This window comes from Equus quagga, chromosome 9, assembly GCF_021613505.1.
Source record: "Equus quagga isolate Etosha38 chromosome 9, UCLA_HA_Equagga_1.0, whole genome shotgun sequence".
Taxonomy (NCBI): Eukaryota; Metazoa; Chordata; class Mammalia; order Perissodactyla; family Equidae; genus Equus; species Equus quagga.
Window position 1 is genome coordinate 38,640,896 of NC_060275.1, and position 23,995 is coordinate 38,664,890.

Genomic DNA, 23,995 nt, shown 5'->3' on the forward strand with positions numbered 1-23,995 from the left:
TAATAAAATGACTATATCTTCACTTCTCAACTAGCCTGAAGAAATTCTACTAGGTAAGAAACAGCAAGACATTAGTACATTTAAAAATAAATATATCATCCTAGGTATCATTTTTGTCAGTAGCGTCAGTTTAGATTACCTCAATGAGTCTGAGATATTACACATCTTTGCTTTATTCCCTCTTTTCTTTTTAGAACCCATGCTGTTCAAATATCTACCCAACTACCAAATCCTATCAACTCTTATCGAATTGCTTCAGTTTGTGTTTTCACCAAATTCATATCACCTGATATGTAGATGAAGGAAAACTTCCAAAAGATTTTATGTCCATGCTCTCCTTTGCTTCCAATCCATTTTATACGTGAATAATTTACTACTTGTAATGTGTAAACGTAATATGCACATGTTAAGAATCTGACAACTACAGAATGTGTAATATTAAAAGCAAACATCTCTTACTACTATCTCTAACCACAGTCCTTTAAAAAAACACAAAAGAACAAAATTTCTGTTTTTAGTTCTTCAGGGGTTACAGTTGTATCTCTAAAAATTCAGATATAGTCTATTCTTGATTTATCAACATGGTATCTATTTTTCTACTATGAAAGAAATTCCACATACTTCTATTACTTCTCACCTCCCCTGTCAATTATTGGTAGTATTTTAAATTATTCTAGTGGTTACTTTTACAACTTGAAGTAACATTCTTAAAGTTATATTTCTTAACTCATTCCAAGGCACATTACCTATTGACACCATTATGTTTCTTCTCAAACTTCCCTGCTTTTAATTTGCCGGGTTTTACCATTATGTGTCCTTTATCCTTTATATTTACATTATGTAACTATAACTGTATGATGTTATACATGTATGATATGTAAATATTATATGTATATGTGTATATGTTATATATGTACAATATGACTGTAGTTAAGTATTCCCTTTCCTACCATAGATTGCTTCTAAACTTGAAATCTAGTAAATGGCATTTACAATTATGTAATTTCTTATTCTCTTCAAAAATCAAGTTGTATTACCTTCCAAAGAGACAGAAATATAAGCTTTTCATTAAATCTTGCAATCAGAAGACTATTCTGACGAAAGCATCAAGGTCAAATGGATTCTCTTTTTTCACATGCTATTAATTGTTCAAAAGCACACCTCATTTTAAGATTAAACTTGAATCTTAACATATGTGTTTGACGTATGTGTATCTATATCTCTTACATCTATATAGTTTGTTTTTCCCAGAGCTATCAACTACTTTTTTGACAGAAGAAACATACCATCATGGTATGATTTAAAAAAACTCAGACTTTAGATCTAAATATATGTAATAGAATCTGACTTTCCCCCCCAAGACATTCTTCATGGAACCCACTATCTAATTTGGACCAGTTGCTTTGATATTACTGCTGGCATCCTGATAGTTCTCATAATTGGACTCTTCCGCTAGTTCTTTGGCTTTTGGGTTGTCTTTTTTTTCTTTTATATTTTCCTGAAGTATATCTTCAGTTACTTTTTGAGAGGCAAGAGAGAAAGTTTATGCTTTTTCATGTCAGAAAATGTCTATTTGCTCTCACATTTTATTGATGGTTGGGCTGAGTATAGAACCATAGCTCCAAAATCACTTCCCTCAGAACTTAGAAAGCATGGCTCCTGTCTCCCAGCCTCCAGCACTGACTATCAAAGTTTATGCCGTTCAGGTGATCACTCTTCTGTGCGTAATCGCACTCTGGCCTTCCACTTGAGAAGCTCTAAGATATGTTACCCTGAAATTTCACCAAAATGGGTTCAGGTTTTTTAATTCATCCTACTCAACATTCAGTGCTCTCTTTTAATCTGAGTCTTTATGTTTGTATTTCTTTCTCTCTAATGTCTTTGTCTTTTCCTTTAAAGACTCCTCTTAATGTCGGAAGTTCGAAATCATTCTTCCCTACCTCTGATATTTTTCTCATATTTTCCATCTTCTCCTCTTTTGCTCTATACTCTGGAATACTCTTTAGCCACATTCAGTAAGTCCTTTTTTGAGTTTTAATTTGATAATTACATTTTTAATTTGCAAGAACGCATGTTTCCTAACTGCTTCTTATCCACAATGACTCATTTTTTGGGAAGGGGTTAGAGGAGTTTAATGGAAGAGCTATTTTTTGTACTATCAAAAGCATAGTGATTGGATTTCTTGTTTCCTTTTATTCTCTAAATTGTTTCATCTAGATTATAATTCTCCGAATTATTTCATCTTATATTTTTTCATTTTTCCCTTTTGTTCTTTTTTAACTAGAAATATAATCCTATGCCCTTTCCATCTTCTATAAGTTTGTCAATTTCTGGTTCCCATTCATGTTTCCAGAACTGCCATAGATTTCTTCTTCTAAAGTTTGGTTATTATTTGAATTGAAGATCTGGAAAGAAGGGAAGCAAAACTTCTCTGTGTGTTTAGACTACCATCTTAAAACAAAACATTAATTTTTCTGGAGAGTATTTACATCATGTTCAGTATTTCCTATTATCTAAAACTATAAAGTTTAAATAACTTAGTCTGGTAATTGAGGCTCAGCACAGTTAGACCCCAGCTCATCTTTCTCCCTTAATCCCCCATTAGTCACATTAAAGAGTCAGTCATCCCTCTACCCCCTTGAGATGGTCTCTGCTCTGTTCCTTGTACCTCTGACTGGTGCCTGGAATGTCCTTTTCCTCCTTTTCACCTACCTGTACTTTTACAAAGGTAGGCTCAGCTCAAAGTGCATCTCTTCTGAAGCCTCTATGACCATTCTAGGACACCCAAAAATCTGTATTATTTAAAAACACTTATCGAGTCCCATCCAGGTAAAGGATTCTATTCTTCATGCCAGCAATGTCAATTTTTCCAACAAAAATTCTCCTCTACCATTTTCACCTTGAAATCCAAGATAATTTTACCAAAGTAGAATTAAAATTTAATAGCTTCATGTTTTGATATCTTACCATATAGTAAAAATATCAAAGTTTTGATGAGATGCAGCTTTTTTAAAAAAAGTAGTGTGTCTGAGCCAGGCAACTTTTGTTATATATTGTTTTCTTTCTTTCTTTCTTTCTTTTTTTCTTTCTTTCTTTCTTTCTTTCTTTCTTTCTTTCTTTCTTTCTTTCTTTCTTTCTTTCTCTCTCTCTCTCTTTCTCTCTCTCTCTCTCTCTCTTGCTCACTCTCTCTCTCTCTTTCTTTCTTTCTTTCTTCTTTTTTGGTGAGGAAGATTGGCCCTAGGCTAAAATTTGTTCAATCTTCCTCTATTTTGTATGTCGGATGCCGCCACAGCGTGGCTTGATGAACGATGTGTAGGTCCATGCCTGGATCCGAACCCATGAACCCCAGGCCAAAGCAGAGTGTGCAAACTTAAACACTATACCACTGGGCTGGCCCCATATATTGTTTTCTTGAATAGGAGGCAAGAGTGGTTGGATACTCTCATTTCAAGGGACCTTTATAGAATTCAGTTACTCCTGGTTGGAGGCAATATCATTACACAGTGTTCCAGGCACTCAATTCATATTTTTTGACAAGGCAAGAAAAATTTTTCTCTAAGCCCAGCACTGGAAAAGGATGCTAATGGTTCAGTCCAGCTTATAAACCAAAGTAATGTTGCATGAGTGGCATTACTTCACACAGGTCTGAAACACTGCACTCTCCAAGAGCAACAATAAAGTTAGAGACACAAGAATCCTATGAGAGAAACTCTGCCAAGTAGATATTATACAGCCTAGTCATCGCCTCGAGAAATCACAGCAGAAGAACACATCAGTGTTTTCAAACACCAGGTCCAATAAAGGCTTAACACCGCACCCCAAAGATGGAGTATGATGTATTGGAAAATAAAATATCCTCAGAGCCTAGAATTTAGTCCTCTAGGGAGGCACTCTGAGGCTTCTCTTGACCTTTACTGTTCATTTTCCCTTATGTAGTTTCATATTAACCTGATAACCTTAAGTTTATTCGCATTCCTTTCTTGAAGACTGAAACATGACTAACTTCAGACTAGAGACAAACTTAGTGCATGAATTTTAAGCTGAATGATATTTGAGATAAGGGATGCTGAAAATCTGTGTCATCCATACTACAAGTCACTGGGCAACCTGATGCCATTTTATAGACTATACAGCATTCAAGAAGCATATATTAAGTGTCTAATGTCTGGGGCACATAATTAAGTGCCTAATTAAAATAGAATGCATAATCTACTGCTCTTGAGAATATCATGTTTTGGAAGTCAAAGATTATATATGTGACACTAACAACGAACTAGCAGAAAGACAAATCAAGAATAAAATCCCGTTTACACTTGCCACAAAAAGAGTACCTAGGAATAAATTTAACCAAGGAGGTAAAAAGACTCATACAGGGGCCGGCTCCATGGCCGAGTGGTTAAGTTTGTGCGCGGTGCTGCAGCGGCCCAGGGTTCAGATCCTGGGCGCAGACATGGCACCTCTCGTCAGGCCACGTTGAGGCGATGTCCCACATCCCACAACTAGAAGGACCTGCAACTAAGATATACAACTATGTACAGGGGGGTTTGGGGAGATAAAGCAGAAAAAAAAAAAGACTCATACACTGAAAGCTCTAAGATATTGTAGAAAGACATTGAAGAAGGCAAAGAAATGGAAAGATATTCTGTGCTCATGGATTGGAATAATTAACCTAGTTAAAGTGTCCATATTACCTAAAGCAATCTACAGATTCAGTGCAATCCCAATCAGAATCCCAATAACATTCTTCGTAGAAATAGAACAAAGAATCCTAAAATTTATATGGAATAACAAAAGACCCCAAATAGCCAAAGCCATCCTGAGAAAAAAGAACAAAGCTGCAAGCATCACAATCTCTGATTTTGAAATATAGTACAAAGCTATAGTAATCAAAACAGTATGGTACTGGCAGAAAAACAGACACACAGATCAATGAAACAGAATTGAGAGCCCAGAAATAAACCCACATATCTATGGACAGCTAATTTTTGACAAAGGAGCCAAAAACTTACAATGGAGAAATGAAAGTATCTTCAATAAACGGTGTTAGGAAAACTAGACAGCCACATGTGAAAAAATGAAAGTAGACCAAAACTAAAAACTAAATTAACAAACCAAAATAAAAATTAACTCAAAATGGATTAAAGACTTGAACGTAAGAGCTGAAACCGTAAAACTCCTAGAAGAAAATATAGGCAGTACACTCTTTGACACCAGTCTTAGCAGTATCTTTGTCAATATGTCTCCTTAGGCAAGGGAAACAAGAGAAAAGAAACAAATAGGACTACATCAAACTGAAAAGCTTCTGCGCAGCAAAGGAAACCATCAACAGTAAAAAAACACAACCTACCAATTGAGAGGAGATACTTGCAAATCATATATCCAATAAGTGGTTAATATCCAAAATATATAAAGAACTCATATAACTCAACAACAACAACAAAAAACAACCCGATCGAAAAACGGACAGAGCATCCGAACAGATATTATTCCAAGAAGATATACAGATGGCCAACAGGCACATGAAAAGATATTCCTCATCCTTAATTATTAGGGAAATGCAAATCAAAACTACAATGAGGTATATCACCTCACGCCTATCAGAATGGGTATTATTAAAAAGATTAGAAATAATTGTTGGAGAGGATGTGGAGAAAAGGGAACCCTCCTACGCTGCTAGTGGGAATGTAAACTGCTATAGCTACTATGGAAAACACTATGGAGATTCCTCAAAAAATTAAAAATAGAAATACCATATGATCCAGCAATTCCACTTCTGGGAATTTATCCAAAGAACATGAAAATACTAATTTGAGAAGATTCATACACCCCTATGTTCACTGCAGCATTATTCACAATGGCCAAGACTTGGAAGCAACCTAAGTTCCCATGATGGATGAATGGATAAAGAAGGTGTGGTACATATATATAATGGAATACTACCCAGCCATAAGAAAGATGAAATCTTACCATTTGTGACAACATGGATGGACTTTGAGGGTATTATGTTAAGTGAAATAAGTCAGACGGAGAAAGACAATTACTGTATAACTTCACTCATGTGGAAGAAAACCAAACACACACATAGATATGGAGAACAGATTGATTGTTACCAGAGGGGAAGGGGGTAGCGAGAGGGCAAAAGAGGTAAAGGAGCACGTGTATGGTGATGGATGACAACCAGGCTTTTGGTGGTGAACATGGTGTAGTCTATACAAAAATCGAAATATAATGATGTACACTTGAAACTTACATAACGTTACAAACCAATGTTATCCCAATAAAAAAAAGATTACTTATGCGAAACATTTCTTAAAAATCCAACGTAATACCCAACAAGGAATTTTACAGTATAATAACTATAATCACAGGGGATGTGGTATAACACTTCCAGTCAGGGGTATTATTTAACCAGTTATGATCTATAGGTTTAAAGCCTACCAAAGTTAGCTTTGAAACAGACTTCATACATCAAACAACGGCAGGTTGCAATAATAATGGTATGTCAACTCTATAGACTATTCCACAGACATCGTCACTACAATCACAAATATGCATGGCAGTCTGGAAAACGGCTCATGACAAAGTCAAAAAGCACATACAAAAGTATACACAAGACATGGTTACTATGTAAAATTATATGAATGAGGACTAGAAGGGAAAAGAAAAAGAAAACATCATTTGTTAGGGTAGGATTATAGGTGATTTGCTTTTCATGATTTCTATTATTTTAATAATGGAAATTTTGGAAATTCTATAGAGGTAGAAGAAAATATACATGTAAGAAACGTTTGAGAAGGAGGGCAGGCAGCATTTGAACTCTGGGAGATGTTTGGTTAAATGATTGTAGATGATCCAATACATAAGACTATTACAAGTATATATAAATACCAAGTGGCTTGAGACTTTTGCCCAGATAGTAATTAAGATGCTGGAATATAACTTTGTTTCTTGAGTAATTTTTATCCAAATGATCGACTATACATCTTTTATGACACTAACGGTTACATTTCCATGAAGTGGTAACCTATAATCAACATAACTGAAGTGGTGGGAGCATGGGAAGGGAAGGAAGGAGAGGACAGGAGGAATGTGGGTACACTTTGGAGGTAATCAGGATTCAACACACACACATACACACATGTACAGAATTAAAGTCATTGCCTCTTATTACTCCGCTCTACCTCCAGTCTTACCCCTGAAGGTTTTCCGCTTCTTGGGTAGTTCCAAACATGTGTGTCTGGCTGTGAGTACTGCTTGTGGAAATAACTTTGGATTCACACCTGCTTGGGTTCTAATCTTGTCTCTACCACTTACTAGCTACATGCCTTGAACAAGTTAGTAATCTCTCTGAAACTCAATTTCCTCATTTGTAAACAGCATAGACAAGTTTCACATGGGACATAGAAAGATTAACGAGACAACACATATGAAGTTGCTGGCAGAGTGCTTGAACACAGCAGGCTTCAGATAACTTTTGTTCTCTCCCCACAATTTCCCTGCCTTGTACACGGGATTCTGGTGCTCAGGTATTAGAGAGACTGTTTAGGTAGAAATGAAGGTGGATCCACCTTGGCTGCAGGTTTTTCAGAGCTTGCCCCCTCTTCCATACTTAACCCTCACATGGATCAGAATCCCTTGGCTATAATCAACTTGCTGATGGCAGGATGAGTCCAGACTTGTTTGGACATCAAGGACCAGAGTGAATTTCCTGGGTTGGCTCTATTTGTAAACTGTATTTAAAATGTCAGTTTTATCTAATCTGGCTTCTAGAGCTGACTGTCCAATACAGTGGCCGCGTGTGGCTATTGACGTTGAATTAATTAAAATTAAATAAAATTTTAAATGCATATAAAATGTTCCTCAATCACATAGCCACATTCCAAATACTCAATGGGCACATGTGGCTAGTGACTGCCAAATTAGACAGCACAGATATAGAACATTTAGAACTCTGTGGCTATCAATGGGAATAAGATATGTCATAGGGTTAATACCCATCATCTTTGTTCATTAATTCTCTTCTTTTTAATGACTCTCAGACTGGAAAAAACTCAGATAGGGAAGTGGGGTAGAAGAAACACATTTCTTCATTAGTGGACCTCAATACATAAGCATTCTAGTCACTAGGATTTGAGACATCAATAGCATTCTTTCCACATACCACAGCCCACTTGTAAAGAAAATTGTGATAAGATATGTCAATCTCAGAGTAATTTTAGTGACATTTTTTGCCAGCGAAAATAAATATCACTTAACTGGATCCTGGTAGTCTACACAAAAGGCGGAAATCTATAGGAATATACAATGTACTAAAGGTTTGCTAAGCAGTTGGCAGGTTTATTTCTATATGCAAAGCAATAGTTGCCTCTGGTACCACAAGTACCTATGACAGGCAATACAAGTTTGTGAATGGAGGATGTGACACCAAACTACTAAATAGACTGTTCAAAGTTTCTCTCGGAATCAGTCAAATCAATTACTAATTAAGGCTAGTCTCCAGTAATCTATTCCGTCAACAGAGGACCCTGGTGAGTTAATTATAATCCCTGTACAATTATCATTATAAACCAAACAATCAGCAACTCTTAACCCAGTCTTTTGGCTCCCAGAACTTTAAAAAAGAAAGAATAAAGCATTAGCCCACTTTAAAATAAACATATTATCCTCACAATCAATTTTCATGTTTCTGCAAAAAGGAGCTCGCGAAGTTTTCATCCGCCCAGGTACACGTGCCTCATTTGGACTGCTGAGCCCTGGGAAACAAAGGCGCATTGCCAAGAGGACCAGCACAACCATTAATTCATGGCCTCCAAACCTGAGTGGGTCTCAGTGCTTCCAGATCATCCTTCTGCTTCCCTAGTCAGCGCTGTCATTATTTGTAAACCAGACACATCAAAACTTTTTCAGCTTCTTTATCTCTCTGACCCTTCCACCTTCCCCTCACTCAGCAGATGACCTTGCCTCTGATTTCACAGAGCGTGTTGAAGTCACTACATAAGAATTTAAGTTTCCTGCCCCCAAACCTACACATTTACCTGCAAGGAGGCCTTCTTATTCTTTCTTGCTTGTTGCAGTGAAGAGGTGTATCCTGGTCAGTTGCGTCCTGCCTTCTCAAAGACCTGCTCTGTAATTTTGTATTGGTTCCTTCCCAGCAGCATTTGAACCACTCAAGTCTCTTCCACCTTAAACCAATTATTCTTGGTTTAAGAAGGTCCCACTCAAATATCTTAAGGCTTATCTAAACCTACCCTCTCCACTTCTCCATTTCTCCCTCACTGCTCAACCTCTTGCATGCTGGGTCTCACTTTGGCCCTGCCATTGAAATTATCCTCACCATGATCACTAGCTATCACTTTGTTTCTAAAGCACTTTTTAGTCATTATCTTAGTTAACTTCTGTGGAACATTTGGAATTAATCGACCCTTTGTTCATTCTTGAAATGCTATTTTCCCATGGCTTCCATGATAGCATATCCAACTAATTTTTGTCCTGTGTTTCTGGTGAAACGTGAAGAACGTGTGGCTTTAGGAGGGGAGGAGAAAGAAAAACATCTGCCAGGTTCCCATGATGTATCCAACACTTACGTTACCTCAAATGATTCTCGCAACAAGCTCAAGATATACAAACTCAGTGAGGTCAAGTTACTCACCCAGATCCTAAGGAGGGAAATGGCAGATGTAGGAATTTGTTTCAAGTTTTCCTCTTTCTACCACTCATCTATTCATTACTTTTTAAATGAAATTTTAATTTAAATATCTAAAGTAAAACTTTATTTCTGTAGTCTGAGATGGGTAAAATACATATTATTGCTTCTGTGTGCATGAGGAATACTTAGGCTAATTCTCTTCTTAGTTCTTATTGCCTCAATGGTATAGACAAGGCAGGGAAAAATTACGGCAATGAGCAGAGAGCAAGCAGCCCACGAGAGTCAGAAGCCAGGTTCTGGTCTCATGGCTTTGTCACCAAATGTCTGACGCCTGTCTAGTCACTCAACTCTCCTTACCCAAGAATATTCATCTGTAAAGTGAGTGAGTTGGAGGGGCCAGCCTGGAGGCATAGTGGTTGAGTTTGTGCGTTCTGCTTTGGCCACCCAGGGTTCACAAGTTCGGATCCCATGCATGGACCTACATGTCACTCATCAAGCCGTGCTGTGGTGGCATCTCACATACAAAATAGAGGAAGACAAGCACAGATGTTAGCTCATGGACAATCTTCCTCAAGCAAAGAGAGAAGGATTGGCAACAGATGTTAACTCAGGGCCAATCTTACTCACCCAAGGGAAAAAAAATGTGTGCATTTGATTAGACTATTATCAAGGTTCCTTCCAGCTGTTTAAAAAACAAAACACAAATGAAACCCTATTATTCCTAGTGATTTGCTTCAGTCATTAGTTGGTAAGAGCCAGGATGTAGGTCTTGCTGATCCCAGCCCTAGGCCCTGTGCATTCTCAGTGAACATACTCACTGGGGGAACTAACCGTAAATGTAGGCCAATTTTAATTGGAATGTTGATCAGTACAGGTACAACTAGGATAACCTTCAAATTTCCAGAAGCGAATCTCCCACAGATTCTGACACAATAACTAATGATGAAGACTGTGCCAAAGAGTAGCCATGAAAAAGCTCTTCTAAAAGCTCCAGTTTCATCCCTACCCTCGTGCCTAGACAAGCTATCCTACTTATACTTACAATTTTTTTAAAGACTAACTACTCCACTAGATAGTGAGCTCTAACATCTCTGTATTGTTCACCTTTATATCCCTAGCTTTTAACACAGGACTTGGCACATAGTTGGCAGTCAATAACTGTTTATGGAATGAATGACAAATCTCACCATCTGTGAGTATCCCAATTTCACTTCTCTGGGGGGTTTGGCTCAGATGTCATTTCTGCCCCCACCCCCACTCCTCCCAAACTCCCATCATATTTTAACTCCTATGGTGTGTCTCTTCTTGTGCATTTTATTTTGATTATTTATGTGTATCTTAGCTCCCCAATAAGGTCAAACTCCGAAACAGAAGCTATTTTCTGCTCTCCTTTGAAACCCTACAATACGGAGTTCATAGTAGGCACTCAAATGTTTGTGCAAGGAGCACATCATTCATCTTTATGTATACCAAACAGGCACACAGTTCTTTACAAATAGGACACATTGAAATATCATTGAATAAAGTAAATGTTATTTCTGATGACATTGTGGTGAGGCTAGTACCCTTGAACTGCAAATGTTCGTAAAGTACTCCAAATCTTTTAGGAAAAAATATGGTAAACTTAGATTCAAAGTCATAAAAATGGTCATATCCTTGAATAATAATCACACTTCTGGGACTTTGTCTTAAGAAGATAAACAAAAACAAAGAAAAAAACAAATTAAATTGAAGCCCACAAATCAAAATAACAACAAAGTCTACCAAAAAAGTTAGCATAGCATTTTTTTAGCAAAAAATTGAAAGATATTATAGCACATTGATACAACATACTATTCTATTCTAATGATAGTTCTGAGGACTCATGAAAGGTGCTTGTGGCTGTTGCTAAGTAAACACAAAGTTCACACGCACTATAACTGCTGTAGAAAAATAGGAATACTTATGGCAGAGCAAATATGCAAAAAAAAAAAGGTTATTTTGGGATGGTGTTTGACAGGCAATTTTTTCCCACAAAGTTCCCTTTAAATTTGCTATTTTTCTGCTAAAAAATTTGGTAGAGTCAACATTAACCTTTCCTTAATGTAGCTCTATTTCCCACGGACAGTTATTTAGTGAGGACCAAAGCATAAAATGAAATTGTTTACTAAATAGCTTTTGCTCCAGTATTTAAGTCTAGGATTCAGGTGATGCCTGAATAGGGATGCCATTCAGTGTCACGAGGTATAAGTTACAGGCATGCTGCACATGGTGCAGAAACAGATTTGGATGAAAAAGAAGCAGCTAGACCCAGCAAAGGATCCCAGGATCCCAGATTACCCACTCAAGGAAACTATGAATACTAGTTTCTGAGAGGGCTAAATAAGGAGGCTGCAATCTAGAACGGATATGAAGAGAAGGGAGAGGAATTAAGGATGGCCGTCTTCTTGATTCTCCATCATCTCCTATCCCCTACCATGTATTATCTCACGAAAATCTGTAAACTATGGCCTGCCAGCCAAATGCCACTGGCTGCCTGTTTTTGTAAATAAAGCTTTCGGAACACAGCCAAACCCATTCATTTACGTATTGTGGATGTAGTCTTTTCATGCTACAGTGAGTTGAACAGTTGTGATTCATAGACTATAAGGCCCACAAAGCAGAAAATATTTACTATGTGGCTCTTTACAGAAAAAGCATTTGTCCTGTAGCCGCAGATTTATAAGCAGGTTTATAAAGAGACACCCAGTTTAGGTAATGGGCCAACTTTTTCTATTACTCTTTCTTCAAACATGCCAGCCTAGAAAATAGGACGATCATATAACTTATCATCCAAACTGAGATACTTTCGAGAGTGAAAGGAGGTGCGAATGAGGCTGTACTCCAGGACCACGGAAGCAAACCAGGACCGTTCCTGACACCAGCCATCAGGGCCCGCACGAGAAGGGCTAGAAGGACAAGAGCAGCTCTCAGAGCGTACTCAATTGCCTCTTAAGGGGCTGCTTTCCTAAGAACACAGAAAGCTTAGGTGACCCCTCTTTTTGGTTCTTCCTGTTTCAGTTTCCCTCAGACAGTTTCCCTTTGTCCCGACCGTGCTCTAGTGCTGGCTCTGGTCCTTCAAGAGTCCAGCTGTTCGGACACCACTCGTGGTACATATCTCCACTTTCACTGAAGCAAAGGGGGGAAAGGTTTTTCATCCACTGGAATAAACCTTAATTATTTCACGTCAATACAAATAAGAATTTTGTACTTGCAAATTTTGCTTGGTTTAATTTCAAGGCAATTGCTTAAGATTCTACTCTTCTTTGGGAGAAGAGTTTTAGGTTTCTCTTCTCAAAATTTAAAAATGACCATCAACCATAGCATTTATAAGAATAAGACCTCAATATTTATGGTATATTATCCATTGATTTGAGCTTTTAATACTCACCAACATGGTTTGGAGAATTATTTAAGAGTGAAGTTTCTAATTTTATCATTCCAGAATGGAAAAAAAAATACAACACATAGCCCCAATACACATTTTCCCCACTTCTAGGAAAAATTTTTAATGCTGTGGGGAAAAATAAAAATGAAAGATGTTTACAGCACCTTTGATAAAATTTAGGACGTTACATTTTGTGAGACTATTCTCTGTGTGAACAATAGCAGCTCATAGCTTGGAAACCTCTCTGGATGGCTTTCCAAATATTGCCATCTGGTGGAATTTCAGTTAATTGTTCCTTTGTTCTAGGGAGCTCCTTGAAGTGAAGCTGGAAGGCACTATTAGAGACTCAGAATACCAGTGGGAAAGAACAGGTCAAGTGATTATGTCTCAAGCACAAATCCCAAACTGAAAAATAGGACTCTCAGGGTCTTCATCTCCTTTTCGAAATTCCTCTCTCTCTCTCTACTGTAGTCAATCGATCAGTTGCCTTGACTTTTTTTTTCCCGAGGAAGAATAGCCCTGAGCTAACATCTGCCAATCCTCCTGTTTTTGCTGAGGAAGACTGGCCCTGAGCTAACATCCATGCCCATCTTCCTCTACTTTATATGTGGGATGCCTACCACAGCATGGCTTGCCACGCGGTGCCACGTCCGCACTCAGGATCCGAACCAACGAACCCTGGGCCACCAAAGCAGAACATGCTCACTTAACCTCTGTGCCACTAGGCCAGCCCTAGTTGCCTTGATTTTTAACAAGATCAAATAATCACTTATTCACAATTAGAAATATCATGAGGTCATTTGACTATATCTTGACATTCTCTTCTTCCACTTATCACTAATAATATCTCCAAATTAAACTTTAATTGGCTCAACCATTTTTAGAAGAATTGCTGATAGCAGTTAATTAGCCATTAGTACACATGGGAAATGGAATATAGTTTAAAAAATAATGTTTTAACCAAGGGTGTTTACTCCACTATTTGCTTTAATTGTATAATGGAATTTTGAAAATAGATTTGTTACAGAGGCATTTATGAGACTCCAGCTGAATCTGTAAACAGGGAATCATACAACATGATTGATACTGAAACCTTACCTTGCGCATCCAGGCTCTCTCCCTGGCTGTCGAGATGAACTGTTCCTCTGAGAAATGGGATTCTGAGATAATAAAAATGAAAAAAAGAAAAAAGAGAGAGCATTTAATATGATGAAAACATAGGAGCAGAGAGTTATAATTTAGTTCATTGGGTGTGGCCAGCAATGGAAAAGGAGATTAAAGAAAAGATGCACATAAAATATCCAAATTCAGTTGATTTTACCATAGGAGAGAGATTAAGTCAGCCAAACAATGGGTTTTTCAATCTACATTATTAGATAAATTTTTAGGTTGATTTATTATAGTTTGTGAATATTTAGTATAACATCAGTCCTGTGAAGAGAATTTTTTTACATTTTCCCCCATAGTCTAATGCGATGAGAATCACGTGTTAGCAGATAACCCCAGGAAGCAGTGCCTCGGGTAGGGCATCGAATGCCCACATCAATTAAAGTATTGACTTCCACAAACTTAGATTAATTTGCAGGTTTTATATCCAGTATCAACATAGGCTTATTCTAGTTGCGTTGTGAAAAGATTTTTGTTTAATTTTAACAGGATAAACATTGTGAACAATGCCAGGATCAAACTTCAAAATATATACACCAAGAAGTAATAATTTACTTTATAAGAATTAGCTATTTCTCTTCAAAGCATGCTCTGGCTAAATGATAAGACAGTAAACTGATGAGAGACAAATTCAATTCTAGAGGCTGAGAAATGTGTCTGAGTTCTAGGTTTTGAGGGTTCAATGTTGGGGTTGGGGTTAATGGTAACTGTGGAGACTGCTTGTGGCTCAAGCAGATGCTACTAAAAAGGACCTGAGATGCATGTGTGCATGAGCCTTAATGGTCTTCCCAACACTCCAAGAAACAAATTAGAAATGACCCCCGGCCACCTTCTACCTAAGCCCTCATCCTGCACACTGCTCCTCTGTGTTTTCTGTATATGGTCATTTCAGAAATGCCTTTGGTGCTTATTTAGTTTAAAATCAATTGTATAAAAATAAAATATTTGTGGCAGATCCAACATGCTGTGATTAATCCCAGACAGAGTTCTGGAGATATTCCTGGGATAAGAATTTTTTTAAAGGAAGTGGGAGGCCATTTTACACTTTTCCTATAAGAGAAAGAAGAGATGGTGAAAAAAAAAAATGGAAAGAACAAAATGGTAAGTGCTGAGAGAATAAAAGTAAAGGTGATGGCTGAATTTTTAATGTTACACTACTCAATAAGGGAGCTCAAAGGTAATTTGTACAATTTGACTTGTTTAAAAATTATAAAATTTAACATGAATGGTTTCAAAAACTGAACCACATAAGCCGACAATTTTAATTTTTTTCCTTCAGATAGAACAGGTAGAATTTCTTCACATTTAATAGCATTTAATTTTATGAGTATTTCACATTTTCCAGGACTTAAGGATAGTTGATAAAACAAACAAACAAAAATCCGTTCCCATCCATATCAGTTTTTTTCCTCTAAATCCTCCAAACTTTTAGAAATTTTACCTGAATCAGAATAAAATTTCCATTTTCCTTCTTTATTTAAATAGGACCCAGTAGTTATGTTACTAGGGGAAGTATTGGCCACCAAGCTAGGAAGCAAGAGCATAAGGTTCCTACTTTATCTATAAATCAGATAATTAGCCCTTAGAAAATTCAGGATTGGCTATAGACAATTGGCTTTTTTTGTGTTCTCTGACAACAGCCCATTGCTAATTTTTCAACAGCTGCAACGGATCCGTTTGGAGAAGAATGAGATCATTTGTTGAACACCCCTGCACAAGTCATTTCACATATTTTATCTAATTTAATCCTCAAAATCACGTTACTACAAATAAAGAAACTGAGGTCCAGAGTAATGGAGCAGTTTGCCCAACATCGTGCAGCTAAAAAGTGACAAATTCTGAGTCTGCTGGGGTCTAGTATCTGCTCTCTCTTTCACCACACCATGCCACCTTCAAAGCCGGGACTTTGCCATTGATTTGAAACATCTGGAGAGTTTTTGCTCCACTCCTGGGATATGGTAGGTGCTGAAGAAGGCACAGCCTTACCGGGGTGGAGGTCTAGGCTCCCCACCGGTGGGGGTGGCAGGTGAGGCAATGGTTTCCTCTGCGGTGGTTGGCAGGAGTAAAACAGTTATTGTCTATGAGTTTCACACTTTGTTTATTTATTATTATTATTTTTTGGTGAGGAAGATTGACCCTGAGCTAACATCTGTTGCCAATCTCCCTCTCTCTTTTTCCCCCTTCTCCCCAAAGCCCCAGTACATAGTTGTACATCCTAGTTGTAAGTCATTCCAGTTCCTCTATGTGGGATGCCGCCATGGCCTGGCCTGATGAGCGGTGCGTAGGTCCGCATCCAGGGTCGGAACCAGTGAACCCCAGGCCATCGAAGTGGAGTGTGCGAACTTAATCACTTGACCAAGGGGCCGGCCCTGAGCTTCACACTTTAGATAAAGATTAATTCAAAATAGATCACTATGTAAATGTAAAATGTAAAACTATGAAACTTTTAGGAAAAAAATGGGGAAAATCTTTGGGATCTAGGGATTGGCAAAGAGTTCTTTGCCTTAACACTAAAAACACAATCCATAAACGGGAGAATTGATAAACTGGACTTCATCAAAATTAAGAACTTTGGCCCGTATTGAAGTGGATGTAAATATAAGGTATAAACTAGGAGAAAATATTTGCAAACTACATATCTGACAAAGAACTAGTATCTAGAATATAAGACTCTCAAAACAATAAAACAAAGATTCAGAAAATGGGCAAAAGACATGAACAGACATTTAAGCGAGTATGATATACAGATAGCAAATAAGCACATGAAATGATGTTCAACATCCTTAATGAGATATCACTATATACTTATCACAATGGCTAAAATAAAAAATAATGACAACATGAGGTGCTGATGAGGATGAGAAGAAGCTAGATGATTCATATATTGCTTATGAGAATGTAAAATGGTTCAGCTACTCTGGGAAACATTTGGCAGTTAAAAAAAAATAAACTAAACGTGCAACTATCATACAACCCACCAATTGCACTCCTGGGCATTTTTCCAGAGAAGTTAAAACTTCTGTTTATAGCAGATTTATTCATCATAGCCCCAAACTGGAGACAACCCAGATGTCCTTCGACAGATTAACGGTTAAACAAACTGTGGTTGCCATGGAATACTACACAGCAACAAAAAGGAATCAATTACTGATACATGCAAAAACCAGGATGAATCTCCAGAGAATTCTGCCGACTGAAAAAAGCCAATCCCATAGGTTATATACTGTATGATCCCATTTATCTAAAACTCTTGAAATAAGAAGACCATAGCAAAGGAGCACAGATTAGTGGTTGCCCGGGGTTGAGGAGGGAGTGAGGGTTGTAGGGTGGTTATAAAAGGACACTATGAGTTATTCTTCTGGTAATGGAAATGTTCTGTACCTTGAGCATGTATCAGCGTCAATATCCTGGTGGTGAAATTGTACTATAGTTGCAAGACATTACCACTGAGGGAGAAAGTAAGTAACAGGCACATGGAATCTCTCTATATTGTTTCCTTTTTATTTTATTTATTATTATTTCTTTTTGAGGAAGATTAGCCCTGAGCTAACATCCGTGCCCATCTTCCTCTATGTGGGACGCCTACCACAGCATGGCTTGATAAGGGGTGCCATGTCCACACCAGAGATCCCAACCGGTGAACTCCAGGCTGCTGAAGGGGAAGGTGCGAACTCAACCGCTGTGCCACCCGCCAGCGGGCTGGCCCTCTATGTTGTTTCTTACGATTACATGTTAATGTACAATTATCTCAAAATCAGAAGTTTAATTTTAAAAGTCAGGAGATTGGACAGCAACTAGAATTGAGCAAGATACCTCCTTTCTTTTATTTTCTTAACTTCTCAGAGAAGAACAAAAGCCCTAAGGTAGCGGGTGAGATGGGGTCAGGAATTTGCTCCACGTTGCACAGATTTGAGAAAAAATGTCTTACCTAGGATCCTAGCATTCAGAAACCATGGCCAACATTCTGCTGTTCAATCTTGCCTATTTTGGAATTTTCTCTGCTGTTATCCTTTCGCCCACATTAACTTTCCCAATCCTTCATTAAAATTCAAAATACTGATATAAATACACACACTTAAAACCAGAAGCGACTTCTAAATAGCAGTTTGATACGCTGCGTTTTGGAAACGATCTCTCATACCTTTGAGCTCATGCTTTCCAAGAATTTCCACAACTCCCACATCTTGTTTGCACAGGAATAGAATTTCATCCTCTGTGGTTTTTGTGGATGACAAAGGCAGGTGTTCTGTATTCTAACCTGGGCCACACACTAAATAAGGGCCTAACCATAAAGTGCCCCCGTGAGGGAGCTGGCAGTGTCTCCCCTCGTGTTAGGGGTGACCACGTTGACTTGTGCTCTTCTTAGTTTGAGCGCTAGGCAGCTCCTCAGAAACGAGCGGCTGTAAGCCAACTGCTTTCTCTGGGCTGGGTTTGGTTTTAATTGAAAAAACCAAATATTTTTGTTAGGATCACAGTCATGACATGTCAAACTCTTTAACAAAGCATACTCTGTTTTTACAAAAGTCCATTTTCCCTCATCCTCTAGAAATTTCAAATCCTCTTTCTTTGAACAAAGGCAGAATTCTAACATCCCATATGTGGTGCACTGTAGGACATCTGTCCTAGCTAGAGAGTCCCCCCAAAAGATGGCTTCTATGTCTGGCCATAAAACCCCAGGCTCATAAGAGAGATATCAGAATGAAAAAAGGGTGGTAAAAATCTTTCCAATCATGCCATGCCATTGAAAGAAGGAAGAGCTCTCTCTTTCTTCAGTGCTGTGTATCTAGCCAATGAGGCTTCTGATCAACACAAGGGTGAAGCGTTCTCCTCACAAAGAGACAGGAATTACTGCCTCCCCAGTTGCTCCCAGCTTTTTCAGGAAGAGAACACCGCTGGGACCTGAATCTGGGTTTTCCTCCCAGGAGTTGACTAAGCTATCTTTGGATCTTCAGAACCAGCGTGTATCCTGAATCCCAAACTTCCCATGGCTGCTTGGAGATATTGAATCACGCCAGTTGTATATCACATTCTTTAATGTGGGAGGTTCACAGCTTTCTAGGAATAAAGCAGCTTGTACACATTAACAGAAGGTCACAGGCTGTTAATCCTCAGGCTGATCCTACTCGATGTCAGCCTTCCAGAGACCTGCCTCCACCAAGCCCCGCTTCAGTGAGTGGTCTCTAGTTGGACTCAGTGCCTTCCCAGTGGCAGCAGAGGGAGGCCAAGAGCCTGCCTGGTTTGCCTCGTCAGGGGCACCAGAGGCAGGACTGCCGGGAAGTGCAGAGCTGAGCACACACCACCACGGAAACCAAACCAAATGAGATTATCTGGCAAGTAAAGGAGGTCAAATTACACTGAATCCTGGGTATTGAGAATGGTACAACACACTCCTCTTCTTAAGAAAAGCAAACTACCAAATGGCCTGTATTGTATATTTAAGGGCTTTTGAAAAATTATAGCTAGCTGATAAAGGGATTTTGGTGGTACCTATTAAGAATCGTAATGATGTTATAAACTTCTTATGGTCGTGTGATTTGGGCTTCTATAAAAATAAAAGATAATCCCCAGAAACGATCTAAAGTGATAGCTATAATAAAAAAGAAATTCAGTTTTTTTGTACAAATTGAGCCTAACCCCCTCTTCTTAGAATCCTCCTCTATCCATCTGCTACTTCCTTTGTGAACCAGAATGAAAATAATTTTTGATGGCCCTTTCTATCCTAGAATAGAATATTCAGAATGCTAAATGTTCGAAAGCAAAATTCTAAGAAAAAACAATGTGAGAAACTACATATATGAGAAATATGTGCATTAAAATTCAATGGAATGTTTTTGATAATTATGTTATTTTCACTTATCCTTTTATCCATTTTTAATTAGATAGCCTTGAAAATAGAGTAGTTGTAATAGAAGAATGGCTCTTTTCCTCATAAGTGTGGCCGATAATGAAATGTAGCAGAATGTTCATGAAGCCGGAAAGGAGCACAGAGAACAGTATCAGATTACTTAGAGCCCAGGGTTCAAATTTAGTGTTTGGGTCATAGCAGAAGCTAACAATGTGCTTTACATGCATCCTGTGTTTATAGTTGGTTATTCCTTTGACCATCCAAAGAAAGAACACAGTAACACATTTAGAATGTTAAAAGTGTAACATGTGAGATCTAAGTAAGACTTTGGCAGTGACAAGAGGGTTATTTGGACTCTGGGTATTGAGGGTTGCTATGACCTCCCTCAGAAGGTGGGTAACCATTGTTTAACTTTTGCAGAAATCTTTTCAAACTCTAATATTTCCAGCAGAGTCTGTTGAAAGTCTTCATAAGTGGATGGAACCTGTTGAAATGTGCAGGAATGTTTGCACAGCCTCTGCCCCCAAGTTTGCTGTTTGAGCTATGTGGACCCTAGAATGCTAATGTGACAACCAACACTGCCCCTGGGGTCCCTGCTGTGGGGTCTGCCTTACAGGAGAGTCCATTTACAAAAAGTTTGGGGATTGTGTCAGTAATTAAATTCCTCAATGTGGAAATTCATGCTGAATTCCACTCGCTTGGGAAATAACCTAGTGAAGTTCCAGAGCAGAAGCACCACTTACGCCATCAGGGATAAAACAACCATATGGGAAAATCAACCTATTATGGGAAATAAATCCAGGTAAAATACCCAACTGGAAAATATTTCTTTCCATAATTATACATGTCTATAGCTCTTTTTTTTTTTTTTCAGGAAGATTAGCCCTGAACTAACATCCGCCACTAATCCTTCTCTTTTTTAAGGGAGATTGGCCCTGAACTAACATCTGTGCCCATCTTCCTCCATTTTATATGTGGGATGCTGCCACAGCATGGCTTGATGAGCAGTGCATAGGTCTGCACCCAGGACTCTGAACTGGTCAACCCCAGGCCGCCAAAGCTGAGCATGCGAACTTTACTGCTGTGCCACCAGGCTGGCCTCTCCATAGCTCTTAATTTCACAAAATTCTTTCACGTATATCATTTCACTCAGATCTTGCAATCATAATTCTTTCATTGCTTCCTCTAGAGGTTCACTCTGCTTGATTTTTAGTTAGCTGCTTCTCCCTCCTTTATATTTTTTCCTTAGGAACTCTCATCTGGTGCAGAGTCCCAGAGGCAACCTCCTAATTCAGATTCTCAACCTCCCCCGCACCCAATCATCGTTTCCCTCGCTCTCCGCCCACAAGGAGCCATTTTAGACTTTTTTTCCGTGTCATCCACTGTCCACCTCCAAGAAGCATTTAGCTTCTTGCCTAAGACTTTGTCTGCTAAGGCTGAGCTTTGGAGGGCCACAAACCCTCGTAACATTGAATTTTTCTTGTCCCCGCTAAGAGTGCCTGCTCTAATGCAATTGAACAAACATGCATTATGGAGCATCTCCTATGTGCCAGCACTGTGCTGAGAGGTAGGGAAGCAACGATGAGTAAGTTGGGTCCTGCTTTCTTACTTTGTCAGTTACAAAACCCTTTTTTTGCATAACTCCATGAAATAAAAAGAATCATTAGTCCCATTCTTCAGGGGAAGAAACTAAGGCTCAGGGAGCTTGTTTTTTGCACAAGATCATATTGCTAATAAAGAACAGAGCTGGGACCCAAACTCTGGTCTTCTGATTCTGAACGGCATGCTTTTCCTATGGATCCATCCTGACCCATTCTTCTTCTTCTCCTATATATGTTAGGCTTCCTTTGCCTATTATTTTAAAATTCAATTTCATATATTTGAAGCAACAGGGCACCAAGTTTTGATCTTTGTAAAGTTTTTTACACAAAGTTCCTATTCATTCATTTGTTCAAAATTTATTGAGCACATAAGATTAACAGCTACCACGTATGTGTAACTAATATGCATCAGGTGCTGGGCTAAGTCTGTTACAGGCATCAGCTCATCTACTCCCCCCAATGACCATATGAGGGGTGCCAGTTTTCATTCCTACCTTATAGATACACGAACTGAGGCTTGTGGCAGGGCTGGGATTCAAACTCAGGTTTTTGGGCTTTGCAGCTGGAGCTCTTGGGTACCACCTTATACACCTATTGCATCCCAGGAACCATGCTAGGTGCTGGGCTCTAAGAGTGAGCAATACACAGCGCAGCCACCCAAGGAGCTGACCGATATACAACTTAATAATCATGGGGCTGTAAATGCAATGACAGGGAGAATGGAACAAAAGGGGAAAATTTATGACTGTGGTTCTCTTGGACATTATATAGAATTTGAAAGCTATTTATGTTTTTCAAAAGTCACCTGGGAATCTTGTTAAAATGCAGATTATGATGCAGTAGGTCTGAGGTGGGGTCTGAGATTTTGCCTTTCTAAAATCTTCTAGGTGATGCTGATGCTGATGCTGCTAGTCTGAGGACCACACTTTGAGTTGCAAGGCACATGATCTCTCTACTTCAGAGCTCTTTGCACAATCTGCTCTGTGGTGATCTAACCTGCACTTAGTCAGATGGGCCAGTCACTCAGATGATCCCAGCTGAAATAAACTGATTTACAGCTCAGAACTTGCTGAGGATGGACCAAAGGATGGTCCGAGGGTGGGCCAAAGCAAAATTAAGGAGGTAAAGCCCATCCTTGGGGCAGGTCATTGCTTCATTTTTTTCTTACTTCTCTTCTTTCTCCGCATCCTGAATCCCCCAGGGGTCATGTAATCATCCAGAGTTCCAGGTCCTTAGGGAAAGTGCTCTCCTTTCCAAGATGATATGTGCTTACTTGATTAATATGTGCAAATGTGTTAGAGTGCTAATAACAAACATTTGTTATTTCTTCTCTGCTGACCCAAATGGCTGGTTCTGGATCTTGTTACACCGGCACCCTCAGTGAAGCCACTGTTATTTTTCCCTTGTATAGACCATTGACTCAGCTGAATCCACCGCACATACATCCAGTGTGCTTGAGAGTCAAGAGGATGCTCAGATGACCTGCCAAAGTGTCCATCAAAAGCAAAAAAAGAGCTAAAAACTTAAACTTTGCAAATGCTAAATATTTCCACAACTCTATAGTGTACTCAAAGTATCAGTTTGCCTATAAGTATCAGGTCCAAAATGACTTTTGAGATTGCCAGCACTTTCTAACAGGGGTGGACAGAAGTGGACAAGTCAATGTGGCCTCTCTAGGTGCACTTGCAGTTTCAAACTGAGGGAAAGGTGAGCATCACTGCCAGAGTATTGGGAACCCCCCTTTATGGTGGGCTCTGTATCAAACACGGATTTATCAACCAATTTTTTGAAACCCCATGCGTCTTTATACAGGAAATATGAGGTGGTTAGAGGTTTGGATTTCCTTATAATTCAGTATCTTTATGGATTAAAGGGACTTTTGAGGGCTACTTAAGAATTCAGCTGTTGTTTGTAAACCTGCCTGGTATAAAGGGCATTGCACCTGGAGTCAAATTCCCCGGGCCTGAGGTTTTCCCAATTATGCAACTTTGGGCAGACCATTGAAACTCTGGGCTCTAGTGTTTACAAGTTTCTGTAAAGTACAGCTACTTAGACTGTTGCTGCTATGTATAAAAATTCTTAAGCAACTGTAAATTTCTATGTAAATAGAGAATACTTATGATGTTTATCATTATCACTATTAAATAATTGAATTTGAACACATCTCCCTTGTCAATTGGTTCTGAACATTAATTAGAGGGTCAGGAAATATCAAAGTTGCATCAACTGTAGGGAAAAACCAATCACCTAAAAAGAATGGGAGAGAATGATCTTGTAGAGTGGCCTCCATGAAAGAGGCCCCAAGGAATGCTTTGAACAGAACCCTCACC

General features: G+C 38.7%; 1 protein-coding gene across 2 annotated transcripts in view; it reads right to left on the reverse strand.

Moving 5' to 3' along the window:
* MAPRE2 (microtubule associated protein RP/EB family member 2) overlaps positions 1-23,995 on the reverse strand; it is a 144,299-nt gene that overhangs the window by 106,726 nt on the left and 13,578 nt on the right. For both annotated transcript variants that reach the window (XM_046671640.1, XM_046671639.1), the window contains exon 2: positions 14,151-14,212. Coding sequence is in view for 1 of the 2 variants with exons in the window: in XM_046671639.1 (XP_046527595.1) it covers positions 14,151-14,212 (62 nt within the window). In the remaining variant the exon portion in view is untranslated. The remainder of the gene's footprint in view (positions 1-14,150; positions 14,213-23,995) is intronic.